Source organism: Alternaria atra, assembly GCF_907166805.1.
Source record: "Alternaria atra isolate CS162 genome assembly, contig: 23, whole genome shotgun sequence".
Classification (NCBI taxonomy): domain Eukaryota; kingdom Fungi; phylum Ascomycota; class Dothideomycetes; order Pleosporales; family Pleosporaceae; genus Alternaria; species Alternaria atra.
In genome coordinates this window covers 1596890-1611849 of record NW_025091321.1, presented here as the reverse complement: position 1 = coordinate 1611849, position 14960 = coordinate 1596890, and the positions used below count along the sequence as shown (strand labels likewise).

General features: G+C 50.6%; 7 protein-coding genes across 7 annotated transcripts; 2 read left to right on the top strand and 5 right to left on the bottom strand.

Annotated features, from left to right (window-relative positions):
• Nucleotides 1-411: 411 nt before the first annotated feature.
• Nucleotides 412-2352, top strand: ALTATR162_LOCUS4130 (uncharacterized protein; the record flags this gene model as incomplete). Its single annotated transcript, XM_043311740.1, has 1 exon — nt 412-2352. The coding sequence occupies one exon, from the start codon at nt 412-414 to the stop codon at nt 2350-2352; it is 1941 nt and encodes a 646-aa protein (XP_043167675.1).
• A 2161-nt stretch (nt 2353-4513) lies between these two features.
• ALTATR162_LOCUS4129 (uncharacterized protein) lies at nt 4514-5233 on the bottom strand (the record flags this gene model as incomplete). Its single annotated transcript, XM_043311739.1, has 1 exon — nt 4514-5233. The coding sequence occupies one exon, from the start codon at nt 5231-5233 to the stop codon at nt 4514-4516; it is 720 nt and encodes a 239-aa protein (XP_043167674.1).
• Nucleotides 5234-5634: 401 nt separating this feature from the next.
• Nucleotides 5635-6088, bottom strand: ALTATR162_LOCUS4128 (uncharacterized protein; the record flags this gene model as incomplete). The annotated part of the gene is made up of 2 exons (XM_043311738.1): nt 5635-5946; nt 6008-6088. The coding sequence occupies 2 exons, from the start codon at nt 6086-6088 to the stop codon at nt 5635-5637; spliced, it is 393 nt and encodes a 130-aa protein (XP_043167673.1).
• A 317-nt stretch (nt 6089-6405) lies between these two features.
• On the bottom strand, nt 6406-6842 carry ALTATR162_LOCUS4127 (uncharacterized protein; the record flags this gene model as incomplete). The annotated part of the gene is made up of 3 exons (XM_043311737.1): nt 6406-6497; nt 6553-6659; nt 6760-6842. The coding sequence occupies 3 exons, from the start codon at nt 6840-6842 to the stop codon at nt 6406-6408; spliced, it is 282 nt and encodes a 93-aa protein (XP_043167672.1).
• A 292-nt stretch (nt 6843-7134) lies between these two features.
• On the top strand, nt 7135-7759 carry ALTATR162_LOCUS4126 (uncharacterized protein; the record flags this gene model as incomplete). The annotated part of the gene is made up of 2 exons (XM_043311736.1): nt 7135-7292; nt 7435-7759. The coding sequence occupies 2 exons, from the start codon at nt 7135-7137 to the stop codon at nt 7757-7759; spliced, it is 483 nt and encodes a 160-aa protein (XP_043167671.1).
• A 602-nt stretch (nt 7760-8361) lies between these two features.
• Nucleotides 8362-9189, bottom strand: ALTATR162_LOCUS4125 (uncharacterized protein; the record flags this gene model as incomplete). Its single annotated transcript, XM_043311735.1, has 1 exon — nt 8362-9189. The coding sequence occupies one exon, from the start codon at nt 9187-9189 to the stop codon at nt 8362-8364; it is 828 nt and encodes a 275-aa protein (XP_043167670.1).
• A 1848-nt stretch (nt 9190-11037) lies between these two features.
• Nucleotides 11038-13923, bottom strand: ALTATR162_LOCUS4124 (uncharacterized protein; the record flags this gene model as incomplete). The annotated part of the gene is made up of 1 exon (XM_043311734.1): nt 11038-13923. The coding sequence occupies one exon, from the start codon at nt 13921-13923 to the stop codon at nt 11038-11040; it is 2886 nt and encodes a 961-aa protein (XP_043167669.1).
• Nucleotides 13924-14960: the final 1037 nt, after the last annotated feature.

The following is a 14960-nucleotide window of genomic DNA, read 5'->3' as shown; positions in this document are numbered from 1 at the left end:
ACCTGCATCGTGTTCAGCAACCAAGAAGGCTTCCGACATTATTGGCGTCACCAAGAGGAAGCAGTCCAAGAGCCGTAATGGTATGCTTACGCTTCGTCAACTCTTGTCGCTTGCACGATAAGCATGACTTCAGACCTTCCCGCTAAGCACTGTAATAACGTGTCTGCATAGGATGTGTTACCTGCAAAGCAAAGCGCTTGAAATGTGATGAGAAGAAGCCTACGTGCGAGCAGTGCGCCAGGCGCGCAGTAACATGCGGTGGCTACAAGAAAGACTTCAAATGGAGACCATTCGAAGAGCCAAGCAACTCAAGCAGAGCACCTCTCAAATCGCGCCAAGGTCAGTTCTTCTGGAACCATATATATACACATCTGACAGGCTCCGGGCTCAGGTCCCCAAATACCGACGTCTATGCCCTCGCAATTCCAAGACCAGCCCATCTTCCAAGAACACCGATACGCCTTCACTGGCACGCCGCACAGCGCGTACTACCCGCCACCTCAACATTCATACCCCTTCATGCATGGTCCACCTATACAAATCTCCTGTTCGCAGCCCTCATTTGTACCCACAGAGAACCTTTTCGCCGTCTCAGCAGCCTCACCCTTTATCATCACTCCTCAGTCGATATCGCCTGTTGGCTCATATGCGCCGGGACCCATCGAGTCACATAGCCTCTTGGGGGCCGAGAGTACGATCACTGTGCAAACAAAGACAAACACCGAATCAAGTGCATCGCCAGGCCAGTCACCTCGACTTCTGGACCTTCTTCAGCCAGGAACAGATCTCAGCGTACCACCAGAGGAGTATTCCTCTTACGTGTCTCAGCATGAGGCCTTCTACCAGCCTACAGGTTTGACACCACCAGCTTCAACGGAAGACGATGAGATCGAAGAACTAGCGCGCGGTGGTAATGAGCATTATGTGAATTGTGTCGCGCGGTTGCCATCTCCCTCACCATCAAGCTCCTCTGGCTCTTCTCCAAATTCCCCCGACTTTAAAATACCCGCCCAGATACAGCTGCCCCTCACATCAGCGGAATCAATTACACGACGCTACGACAGAGATACTTGCGGCATACTCTCAGTAAAAGATGGGCCCACAGAGAACCCATGGCGGACTCTTATCTGGCCTCTCACCCGGGACTGCCCAGCACTCTATCATGCGATCGCATCCATGACTTCTTTCCATCAGTCCAAGGACACGCCTGTTTTGCGTATCCAAGGAATCGACCATATGCGAAGTGCAGTACATGCACTAGCTGCTGGCCTTCAAAACATGCGGGTTGATGCAGCTATCTCGACCACATTGGTACTGGCTTTCGCCGAATCATGGGATCAGCATATCAGCACAGGCATCAATCATATCAAAGGGGCTAAGATCTTGATCAACCAGGCGCTCATGCAGCATCGTCAGATGCCCAAACAGGGTGAGGAATGGACTCGGCTGAAGTTCCTATGCAACACCTGGATCTACATGGATGTTCTTGCCCGCCTGACGTCCGCCGACGACGACGATGCTTACGATGTAGACGCTATACGAGAAAGCATATATGCTACTGGAGAGACAGAAACTACACTTGACCCTTTGATGGGTTGTGCGCACACACTTTTCCCAATCATCGGCCGGGTAGCGAACCTGGTCAGAAAAGTAAGGAGGTCTAACTGCAATGGGCCCACTATTATATCACAAGCAGTACAGTTGAAATCTCAGCTCGAAGAATGGATTCCCCCATCTTTCATCGAAGATCCTGAAGACGAGACGACGAGTCCACACGACACGATCAAAACTGCACTCGCTTACCAAAATGCCACATTACTCTACCTCCACCAAGCCGTACCGGAGATCCCATCGGAACCCTCTAGTGTGCTCGCAAAGAGGGTGCTTTGTGACCTAGCAACCGTACATCCGCGTTCTCGTTCAATTATTGTTCACATTTACCCTCTCATGGCCGCTGGCTGTGAGGCAACTGAGCCCGATGAGCGAGAGTGGGTTACAGAGCGCTGGCGGCTGATGTCTTCGAGAATGAAGCTGGGAATCATAGAAAGGTGCTTGGAGGTTACGAAAGAGGTCTGGAGTCGACGAGACGCCCGCGCGTCGGAGCGTTCGTCGCTGCACATGGGCGATGTGCGCAGCCACAGTTTCTCGTCAGACATTCCCTTGAAATACGAAGACGGCACCTTCTCCAGTGACTTCAACATCCACGGCGACTTTTATTGCCAAGAGTTATCGGACTGGAAATCGTCGTTGCCTGTTGATACTGGGACCCCGGATCGGGTGGTCACAGTCAAAGATCGTTTGCACTGGTTGAGTGTCATGAAAGAATGGCAATGGGAGGTCCTTCTTGGATGAATAGCAGCCAGGCTTGTGCCCACCCGCTGCTGCATCCACTACGTCTTCGTGCAATATCCACAAACAGCGACCTCTCTTTCGGGACTGCGAGTCAGCAATTCTTGGTACGACTGTATCATGATTCATACCGATGTTCCACGGCATTTCGTACCCGATTTGAGCGCATTCTATTCACATTCTAGAGTCGCAACTATTTGACTCCGCCTTTCTGGTGTTTGCGTTACGAGATGCAAGGAAATGCCGCTTAGCAATGTTCATGGTTTGGCGAGAGGCTCATCGAAAGCTCACCCAAAAAAGCGCGATTCGGGATATCATACCTTACGCACGATTATAATGTTGAAGCTGCCCAACCCTTTACAACATATTGCTGCAGTCATATCAGCAGATCAATCTTGATTTGATCGGTCCTCATTCACACGGACACCATGCCATCCGTTTCTGTTGGCAACAGTCAATCATTCATTAGTTCTCAGAGCTCAAATGCCTCTCTTCGTTTCAGAATTTACTCATTGAACTGACCGGTATGGTGCGATGGTTTGAGCACATATGCGTCACCCAGGCGCCCGGTGTCAATGTGCCAGCACGACATACACTGCATGCCCCTCTCGAGGTGGCTTGCATGCTTGTAGACTGTCTGGAATGCAGACACGCTCTTGTATGTTACAGTGGCGGCACCAGACAGGTGCATGCTGTCAGAAAGCAGCCACTGACTGCAGTAGTCGCTGTCAAGAGCAGCCAACCGTAATACAGCGCCAGGGTGCTATGAGACGCATGACCCCTGCTCCAAGGACTTATCATAAAGTGCGGAGACGTATCATAGGTAGCCAGAGTTGACCCATTACGTCGAATATGCAAATTATCACATGAATTGTAAGGTGTCGTTTAAGCGTTGCATACCAGGTCGCCATCCACGTCGGTATAATACCCAAGATAAGCTGGTAAGCTGTAGATATCCGACATGCAACCGGAATCTGCATGGGTAACAGAGCTACTACGGTCCGGTGATCGTTTTAAACCAACATATGCAGCAAGGGTCGAGTCTTGCGGCATATTACAGCGATGGTGGTGCATACCAGGAACACCTCGCACAATAGGATGTTTGACGACTTCCGGTACCCTCGCCTGATTGCCCCGAGGACCAAGCGCCAGACTGCAGGTATGACGGAAGCGCGGACTGCGAATACCGCATTGCACTATCGTAAAATGACACAGAGTTTCGGGATAGCCAGATCACTCAGCCACGATTGTGTATCGACGCAAAACAACCTTACACTAAATGTGCTCCTAAGCATCCCGTACGAGCCAAGTCAAGCTTTTCAGTGACACTACCAAGTCAAATTCACGGGTTATTGTTCAACCCTTCATGACGTCCAGATGCAGAGGCAGATCTCCAGCAGGTATCCGCCTTCTACCCACTCAACTCTTTCTTCTTCCGGGACAACCTGCAGTACTCAAAGAACTCACGCACCATCCCGGTAACGATCAGTCTTAAAACGTATTCAACGGGAATGTGCATAATTGCATCTATAATTTATGCAGGTACATTCTTCTGTGTACATTTCCAGGCCGAAAACAGACTATGACACAACAAAGACAAGCGCCTGACAGCCCACTATATGTACCACAAAACACCAGCACTCAACAAGCATTATCCACGTCTGCCACGCTAACGCCATCCGCAAAACAATCGAAGAATACACAGACCTATGTGACTCATTGACACTATTGGTGGCGTTTGATACCGAAGAAAGATGACCTCCGACCTCAACAACAGTACACGCTCTCTCACCTGATGTGGTCGACACATTGGTGGCGTCTTTGCCTCACGTTTCACCTTGATCTGTTGAGATTGGATTGAGAATGGTATCAGACTAATACCGAGGGTGTGACTGTGAGCGTACTACATATATTGCAGCATGGCAAAGCGTAATCTTCATGGGATCGAAAAAGTGCCTACAGAGGAAAGGAATGGAATAGGAATGTTGAGGTAAAGCAATATTACAAGAATCAGGTTCTCATTCTCTGATAAAATCAAGAGACGAATCAACATAGAGTTGTAAGCATAGAAGAATAATTGATAAATCGTCGACTAATGCGCGAACGATCCATGGCGGACAACTTTCTCTACTATGCTGCTGCCCTTCATCGCCTGAGTACACTGTCAAGCACCAGTTTGGGGCTTCACCTCGATCGCCTTGACTTTTGAATTAGCAAGCTTGATCGTCTCAAACCAATCTCGGTTCAACTTCTCCGCAGCAATTACCCTCTCCTGGAGCCTGGCGATGCGCTTGTCAGACTTGGACTGACGGCATCGCAAGAATTCGATCGTCTTGTCCTTGGCGTGAAGCTTAGTCCAATGAACAACAATGAAGTCATTAGATTTTTGTTGACACTTCTGCTGCTCGTCATCATCCTTGGTGGAAGATTGTTGTTGCTGGGTGTCCAACTTTGTCAGCAGGGCTTCGCGCTTAGCAGCCGCTTCATGTGCCTCTTGTAGCTGCGTCGCCAGGTCCTCGAGCTGGAGTCCCTGGGTGCTAATGGTCTCATTGCTCGCATCATCGTTCCTGCGGATACACTCCTTGAGCTCATTTAGTATGCCTTGCAGGTCAGCAGTCTCGCTCTCTTTGGCCATGAGCGCTTCCGAAGTTTCCTGAAAGAGTTCTTGGTTGAGCTCCGATTGCTTGATTAGCTCTTTGTTACGCTTTCGTAGACGAACGTTTTCTTGAGCTAGGTTGTCGTTATCCTGTGTGAGAGAAGCGATGGAAGGGGCGATGGAGGGTGCGGGAGACGCGGATGGTGTTGGCATGACAGAGTCTTTGCGGCGAAGCATCTGGGCGAAGAAGCCCGCTTGTTGAGATCTAGGAGTTGATTGAGTTGACATGTTGCTGGGCTTTGGGGTGAGTAAAATGTGAGTCGTAGTATCATCGGTACTCAAGATACCAGTTTATGGGATACTTTGGTGGATACAATGAAATCCAACCTCAATTAGACACTGCTGCTCGATGATATGTATGCATTATTGGGGAGAACTAACCTTATATCTAGTATATCTAACATGCATGTAGCAAACAATGTAACACATTGTGCATTCACGAACCAGCAGGCTCGGACATTATTGCATGCTAGAAGGATGTTCACATGCGGCGGAGAACATGGTGGAATTCTGAGCCCGAAGGCCTTGGCCGAAGGGAGAAGTCTATCTAACAAACAAAAAAGAAAGGGGAAAGGGGAAAGGGAAAGAGAGCAGGGGAAGACAACGGCACGACACAACCCAAAACGTCTTTAAGCCTCTTTGAAGATTCCGCTCCACATCTCCTCCCCAATACGAAGAACAACCTTCTTCTCTGGCACAATGTGCGTTTGGACGAAGACGCACTCCGTCCTCTTCATGCACTGAAGGACCGCCAGCTGCGTCTCCACATCTCCCTCCAACGCGCAGACCTCCGTCTCGAGGCGCTCGACCTTCGTGGCCGCAGCCTCTACCTCCTTCACCAGGGCAGCATTGCGGTCCTCCAGGACTTTGATGCAGCCCTTGTACTGCTTCTCGATGTGCGCGAGCTTCTCGGCGGCAGGGCCGGACCCGAGGACGGGGTGCTATACAAGGTAAGATGTCACTTCTGATCTGGAGATCATAGAGGCGCCAGGAGGTACTTACGTGGGACTGGACGAGGATGTCTAGGAGGGTAGCATCGACGTCGTAGTTGGGGTTTGGCTTGAAGGGAGCTGAGTAAGACATGATGAGTCTTAGTATTCGTCAGGCTGATTGTTTGCAAAGTTTTGAGGCCTAGGTTCGGCTGTTGTATGAGGCATGTGAGGTATTGTGAGGATGGAGAAACAGAAGTAGGACGGGCGGTCGAGAAATTTATATGCCAAGTGTGAAGATGAGATGGAGATGGTGAATTGTCACTTTAGGTGAAAGGGGAATTCCTCGAAGATGTTCGTTTTGGGCCATACAGAAGCTATCGTGCTACGCTCTCTTGAGCTGCATATATGCCCATACTTCTCCACCGACGACCCTTGTCTTGTTCACTTATTCTGTTTCTTCGCATGTACTCATGCACCCTTTTGTACGAGGTCTGCGACTTGTTGCTCAATGGACTTGTCGTCCAGACCCTTTAGTGACAACTTCCTTTCCTTTCCAAAGTCTGTCCCATATTATTAGCATTATTCCCCCGTATGTTCTTCCTGGATGTAACGCACCGAATCGCGCATATACGGTGGGCTGGGTGCCGCTGGCTTCTCGGATCATGATGGGGATGGATGGGTTGGCCTTCTTCATGGCGGGGTAGCTTCGTGTGAGGAAATTCCTACATATGTGATTAGCCCAATTCGTTCTATCCTGTTCCCTCTGCTCGTCTGCATTGCCCAGCGCATTGCCTTGCGCTCCTCCACTTAGTTATCGCATACCTTGTGGCGGCACTGTGCTCGCTAGTCTGGCAAAACAAGAACCTCAGCTCCTTGAGGCCATTTCCGAATGCTTTTGACGCCATTGTAAAGACCGTTATGGTTGTGTGAGGGTATCAATCGGTGTCTGTCGTCACCCGCGCTGCAGCGGCATTCAATGTTCGTCGGAAGCTGCCAGGAACACGCCTTACCCCTTTCGGCCTGGCCAACCGGAGCAACCCCATCGTAGTCCCGGATTTATCCATCACCAATGCTTGAGCCCGACATCGCGACCGCACGCACACGACAATCGCCCCGGACCCAACTTCACTCCAGACGCCTCAATTACTCTTCTACTCGGATCGCCAATCTTGAGAGTAAAGGACAAAGACAGCGATCATGTCGTTCCGCCCGGGCTCCCGCATCTTCAGCTCTTTCCGACCCTTCTTCCAACGCGCAAATGCCCGCAGGTATCAAAACACAGCCGCAGGCTCTGAGGCTTCTGGCTTCCAGAAGTTTTGGAACAGCCCTATTGGACCCAAGACTGTCCACTTCTGGTACGCTTCCTCGATATCGCCTACATCCTTCTATGCAATGCGCTGCAACTCCCCGCATTGTCCGAAGCGCATCTGCAGCAGCAAACAACACACCTCGAAAAAACGCCATATCTAAGCTGTACAAATGCTAACACTATTCCAGGGCCCCGGTAATGAAATGGGGCATGGTCCTCGCCGGCGCCTCCGACTTCTCTCGCCCCGCCGAATCCCTCTCCTTCACCCAAAACTTCGCCCTCATGTGCACAGGAGCCATCTGGACGCGCTGGTGCTTCGTCATCCGCCCCAAGAACATTGCTTTGGCTGGTGTTAACTTCCTTGTCTTCTGCGTCGGTGCTACACAGGTTGGCCGTATTTACGCCTACAACCAGACTCTGAAGGCCACTGAGGGCCAGGCCAAGGGCGAGATGCAGGATTTCAAGCACACAGCTGAGAAGGCGGAACTGAAGGCCGAGAAGGCTTTGAAGTAGATTTGGAACAGAAGAGAATAGAAATGGGGACGCGGAGGTGGAAGTTAGACTTGCAGCTGGAGGGCTGGATGTCGAGTGCGGGCGCACTGGTGTATGAAAAGAGCTGGTTGTATATCTATTATGGGATCATGTCGAGTGTATACACCAGTGAGTCATCGTGACGGCTAGTTCCTTGCCTCGAGTAGTAGTAAGAAATTTGAACAATCAAAATCCTTGAACGCCCACATACTGTCCACATCGAATTCTTTCCCAGCTCCATGCATTTCCTACACCCTTGCTACAAGTCGTCATGCGATGACCTGAGACTTTGGTACACACAGCGTTGATCAGACTATACATTAGCAATCGAGTTCCCAGGAGATGTCACCCACGTGTCCAGGCGCACAGATCTCGTAAACACTATCAAGAATCTCAACTCACGACACACGTTTGTTTCTAATGCTTCATTATTTCCATTCATGGACCGAGTTGCATCTCCTACCCACTTGAATTTGTCTCCTCATCGCACGTGCACGAATGCATACGTGCCCTATCCAAAGTAACTTCTGACATTTTATCCAGCTTCTCTACCTCTTCCTCCATGCCATCCAGAGCCTTCGACACTATCGAAAACAAGAAAACTGGGACCAAAAGGACTTTCCCCCGCTAGATAAAGATTCCTCCTCCCTCTCATGGGCGGATTCGAGCGCTTCGAGCCGTTCAAGAGCATTGTGGAGGTCAGTAGCGTGTTGCTGGAGAATACCATCAGGCTCCTGGGGTACTATCATAGGCGATGCTGTGGTTGGTTCCGTGGATATGCCTCGACTATGAGTATATCTAGCGAGAATGAGTGTATTGAGAAGCTCGGCGGCGCGTTGCCGGGGTACAGCTTCGGGTATCCTGATGATGTCTTCCAGCGATGGGCTGGGCTCTATGGGCTCAGCTCGCTTACGCCTAAATCGTTCTCCGAATTTACACCTTTTCCTCCTAGGTATTGGACGTGGAGACGTTGTACGAAGAGATAGCGGATGCTGGGATATTGGATGTGAAGCATTGGGGATTAACTGAGGTACGTCTGTTGCTTGAAGTACGGCAGTTTGATTTTGCTCATCGAGGCCGACTACAGGCACGGCGGTTATATGGGGCAGAGGATTTATATTTTTCTTGTTGACTATCTCCCAGGTGCTCAACGGCCACCGCCAGTCTTCGGGTGGAATAGAGCCGGTATTGCGAGTTAGTACCGGGTCGACGAATGCTTCGCCGACGACGATGTCATCTTTATGATCGGATGTTAAGCTGGCGAACGCGGCCGCAATATTGCTATTGTCATCGGCAGAACGGCCCAGCGAATCGTGGTCGGGAGTGTGCTCATCATCGTCCATCGAACTGTCTCTCGAACTGGGACTGGAACCGCGGTCTCCAGACTCACTGCGCTCCTCTATCGTGCTCATAGCTGGTGAACCGTGGCCCGAGTACCTTAAGGTTGGCTTACTTGGAGGTTTTGTTGTCGGAACCTCTGGAACAGACTTCCACAGAAAGTGCTGATGACAGCTAATGCAACAAGCGAAGTTCCTGCGATCCCATCTGTGTACTTCCGCTCCGCAGTAGGGACATATTTTGCGATCTAGTTTCGTCCTGCGAATAGCTCTGCGGATGCTTCTGGTTCGTCTCGATTCTTTAGGCATAATGAACTCGCGGATGGACGTGTGGTTCGTATGCTAGTGTATGTCTTGGTGGATGGGTAGGTACACCCGCGACTGTAGTGGCTACGAAGCGAACGCGAAGATAAAATGCTTAACAGTGCTAGTTCTCCTTACTGAATGCTAATACTGAACTTGAGATATAATGACTGCTGTGTCTTGTTAGCGTGGCCCTAGATCATGGCCATGCTCTGAATACCTCCAATAATTGTAGAGACGAAACTCAATGGAAGTGTATGATAGCGAGGGTGCTGCGGCGATAGCGATATGGTGGAACTTGAGTGAAATGGCGTTTTGGGAGTGTGTAGCAGACAGACACAAACCCTCCCAATCCTCAGAGCCATTGACATGGCAGCATGCACGTGCTGTACATTTTGGTAGTCGTAGTGGCAAGCGCTTTCTGTCGTTTTTTCATGCGTTCAAGGTAGTCGCATCCGCTCCATCGTGCATAGTTCTCATGGCACTGTCCAACACTCGTCCCAATTTCTCTCCACTTTTCCATCTGCGCGATGCCAAACTTCGGTTGCCATCCTCTGGTTCTATGATGACCCACAGACAAGAAACGAGCAACCCGTGACTTGCTTGATTGAGAGGATATCTCAACAGGATCAGAATCATCGAATAAGAGATACCGCGAATCCACAAAGGCCCCTCCTCTTCCCCCTCTCTTGCGACGAATCCCCTCTCAACTAAAAGCCCTACAACACCCAATACAGCACTCTCCACACCCATCCCCGCAATTACTACACGCATCGCCCAAACAACTCCACAGACTGGCAAAACACGAAAAGATTGCTTCGATACACCATGGTCCTGCTAATGTGCAATCGAGCCGTTGAATGCATCGTGTACAGCAGTCTTTTGGTTCGTTGTGCTCTGTTGTGAACTCCTCCGTCTCGGGGTTGACTGGGGCGTAGTTCATCTTGGATTCGATCAAGTTTGGTGGAGGTTGGGTGAGTTTGGTGATTGGTGGTAGGTGCTGAACGAGGAAACAAGGTAAGATGATGTAACAGATGAGCTTGTAAGTGAGGAGCGATGATGTATATTGTCAAACAGTAAAATTGATGTAGATCCAAACGACGATTGACACGCCTTGAAGTTAAGTTCTACCACGTTACGAGAGGGATGTATGATATTGGATTTTCGATGCGCGAAATTCAAACGCGCTTCGCGTGAGGCCACCCACGGACACACAGCCTCCGCCTATCAGCACGTGGCTATGAGCGCCACCGAGCTAGTTGATAGAACGGACAAGCTGGAAAACTACACAGCCGCAGTCGCATGACGATCGTATCGAACTCGGTGTTTGCGCATGCGAAGTAGTCGTTGTGGCTCGCTTCGACAAGCGCAAAAGGTAGGTAGATGCTATTTCTGTCTCGCGCGATTCTCAAACAGGTATGGGATGTGACAACTCAAAGTACTCGATGGAAATTAACAATAGTATTCATTCACGATTTGGGTATCTTGTAAATGCGCCCGCAGTAATCGCCAGTAGAAAAATTAAACTCCATCTCCTCAGACGGGAGGAATATGTGACAATTTGAGAAAGGTAGCAAAAACCTCCAATACTGGCAGATTTGATCATACCATCCCGCCTTTCTATACTCGGATCACGATGTTGATACCCAGGCCCCTGGCTTCTCGAATGGAGCAACCCAAGCAAGTACGTCCTACGCGACTCACGATCGCATGTAGACCCTTCTCTGCACACCAGGCTCGCGCGAGCAACTGGAGGTCTGATGAAGCCCTAGTGTCTAGTACGAGCACTGCTTTCTTGTTGTTCTTGATCATTTCTTCTGTTTCGCTGTCGTTGCTCCGTGAAAGATCAAGTAAGCGTTCCGTAGATTTCGACGTATGGAGCTCGAATGGCAGTAGAAAGTCGGGGTCCAGAATATCGGTGACTGGCACGATCTTGTGAGTGTATGACTTGTGCAGAGGATGGGCGTTCATGGGCTTGCTGCTAGTTGCAAACATTTCAACTTCAGGTCCGGTAGGCGGTTCGTACATGCGCTTTGGTGCAATACCTGCAGCGTCTGGGGGATGCGATAGAAGTGGCTCGAAGCCATGGCTGTTGCGACGCGATAGCGTCACGCTATGTTTTGAAGAAGATCGCGATAACGTTCCAGTGACTGAGCGCCTCAAGATCTTAGGGCGGTAAGTGATCGAGGGAGGTGCAGATGCTGCCGTAGTACAGGGAAAAGAAGTAACGAACTGTACATCGTATGTTAGGGTGATGTTGTGGCTCACTTCGCCAGAAACAAATGTCATCGATGGGGCGTGGACGTCGCTTTCGGTTAGTGGCCCTGTCAAGCTGTCGCCATCGATGAGGTCGGTATTGATTGGCACCAGTTCCCAGTGCGAGAAGGCGAAAGAAGAATTCGGAGATGGGTTAAGATCTTGAGGGAGTACGAAGTCCTCCGACTTCACCGAAGCCAAATAGTCGTTAGGGACGACGGCCGACTCTTCTGTGACTATTTCAAAGCTATCTCTTACTCGCGAACGGTTCTCACACGAAAGAACTTCGCTGTGTATCGAGTACCAACGTTCGCCAGGGCTGTCGGGTACTTTGGGACATGAAACCCAGCCCATGCACTCTGCAGAACCTTTGACACAGGCCAAAACCCGTCCAACGACAGAAGTCTTGCTCCAGAACGTTCTATTGCCAAAGGTAAACCCTCCATAAAGATTTGCAGATTCCCCAAGATTGGCAATAGCGATGCTGTCGTTCTCAAGCAGTGTCGAGATAAGAAAGTGTGAAATGGCTTCTCCGGGAAGAACAAGACCAGTTAAATACGACCGACTGAGCCATCCTCCAATGCTGAAACTGAAATTGGCGTGGTCCTCCGGCATTGTTGACACAGGGGACAGTGGCATACGTAGGGCACGAGAGTTGTTGCGATTCAACACGGGCTTCCCGACATGGCCAAAGTAGCTGTCCAGTTGATGACCAGAGGGGAGTGGTGTTTGCAATGGCGTTCCGTATATGCTAATGCCAGACGGGGTTGATGTGTCGACCAATCGTCCGCTGGGTGATGATGGCATGTCTTCTTCTGTCTTGTCTTGCACTCCAAGTTTCTGGGCCAGATCCGTCGAGACCACGTCAATATTAGGCCACTGGAGAGTCTTCGCGAAGTGAAGCAGCCCAGAAAGCTGTTGAGATTGATATTGTGGAAGAATAACGAGGTCGGACTGCGGTATCTCTGCATGGGCGCCTTGGCCTAGCAATGAAAGCAACCCGCGCAATTTGGGCTTAGGCGAAACTGGCGCATCGCTGCCTCTCATTATCACAATGTTGTCCAGAAATCTCCGCGCCAGAACCAAATCCCAATCGACCTTTCTCGTCTTGATGTTGAGAAATCCTTCGACGTCCTTGGCGTCAATCCGAAGCCGCACCTGAGCGTCGGTCGCATCGGCATTGGTGAAGGCATCTAGTCGGAGCAAAAGCTCACATGCCAAGGTGATTTGCAGCAACAGAATCTCGCGCTCCGTCCACAAGGGCTGATTTTCGTGCTCAGGAACTGGCTCGGGCTCGCTCCACAATATTTGACCGAGTCTTATCCTCCACTCGACGAGACTGAAGTCATACCAGACACCCTTCAGCCCCAATACCCTGAGTAGAGCAACGATTTGTGTCTGTAAACCCGTAGGGTCCTCTGTAGAGTCGTCGTAGCCCGGTGGGGTAAGAAATTTAGTGAACAGGTTCGCGTAGAGGTCTCCAGCACTCTGGTTATTCAGGATCGTCATGGGTTCTGGGCTGTCTTGGAAGGCTTCGTACATGTCCTGGAACTCGATCAAGCGGTCGTATATCAAGCTCAGTTCGACTGGACGGATACCCAGGCGCTCAGGAGTCGTCTGCAATGTCTCCTTGTTCTTGACTGACTCGAAGGAGTCCTTGCTTGATTGAGATTGCTCTAACTCATTGGCGAGAATGTCGGACTTGGGCAACTCGAGGAAATGCGAGAAGCCAATAGTCCCTGGTTCAACACCCTGAGCACTCAACATGCTCGGCATTTCCACCACATCTACATGATATCCATTGTACTGTCTCGAAGCCTCAGGTAGCTGTCGGGTCTTGGACAGATGTTCGTGTAGGGTCGCAGCTGAGAAGGCAGGCTCGGCTAGAGGCACTGTGTCGGTTGCTTCTCTAATGGCAGTATCAGTGTTCCAAGGATAAGAGACTGTTGGTATGTAGCGGCTGTCTGTCTTTGTGACGCCAAACTGCGGGGCTCCAGCGAAGAGCGTACGGAGCTGACCCTCAGTAAGGGTTTCGACCTTTTCTTCCCCGGTTTCTTGTGGCGGTGTTGGTACACGATCTTGGTTCACCTCTTCCGTGGGAGACATGCTGCCATGTTCGACTGAGCTGCGCGGTTGCTCTTGAATGATTGCATCGTGTGTTTGTGGAGGCGGCGATTGTGGGGTAGGATTGGCTTTCTTGGACGTGATCTTTGAGAAGAAGCTTGCTATTAGTTTCTTCTTCATTGTCATCATCAGGCTGGGATGGTAACAGTAAAACCAAAGAGAGAGTGAGAAAGAGCGCTAGACGTACAGGTGCAGCTACTTCATCGTGACGCCGTGATTGCTTTTGCTTCCAGGACCTGAAGAACTTCAAGACCCTCTGTCTCTTACTGTCCTTTCTCAGCAGCTTTCCCGCATTCTCGTCAACCATGTCGCTGTGTAGTCTTTGCAGCATCCTGGCGGCCTGCAGCAAGCAAGGCAGGTAGGCGAGGCATCCCGACGGACATTATAAGGGGATAAGGGGACATCAACAAAGCTCAGCAGGCTGGGCGTGACACACGGCTGCACACATGCACACAAGCACGTCAAACATGGCAGATATCCCTGTATGATAGGTGCGCACGCTCGATGGTTGGTAGGAGGATGTAGCTGCTCCCTGTCCCGCATCAGTCAGGGCGATCAGCTGGAATGACGTCCAGCGTATCGCGCCGCCATGCATGGGGCCAGCCCACCTGCACCAGTCAGTAGCTGCAGCTGCAAACACGCCAGACAGTCACATTTCTTCTTCTCCTACTCACGCCACCGCGCCTACGCACTACGAGAGAAGATTCAAACGTTCAAACAACGCGTTTGCACTATTCACCAACGCGATCTAGAGGCCGTTGCCTATGACGCTATACCGGTCCGCTCGCCTCCAGGTTCCAAGTCTATCAACTGGCCCGTGCCAAGCTTCTAGAACACGGACCCGGGTCGGTCATTTCCGCACGTCTAATCTAATCGCCTATCCAAGCAACACTGCGTATCGCGTACATCGCCCTTAATCGATAGCAACAAGATTCTTGATGCACTCTCAGGTCTTAGGTTGAGCATCCTTGATGTGCCATTGAGATAACGTCACGTCTCCACGATTGCGAAACATCAACAGCAATTGCCCAAATGCGTTACCCCTCAGATGTGCTTCACTCTCGTGAAATGCGTAGTGTCCTGCATATCCTTTTCACTTTGTGCTAGTCGTGGACATGTACTTTCATCGTCCAGTCATTAATTTTATGCAAGAACATTCTCAC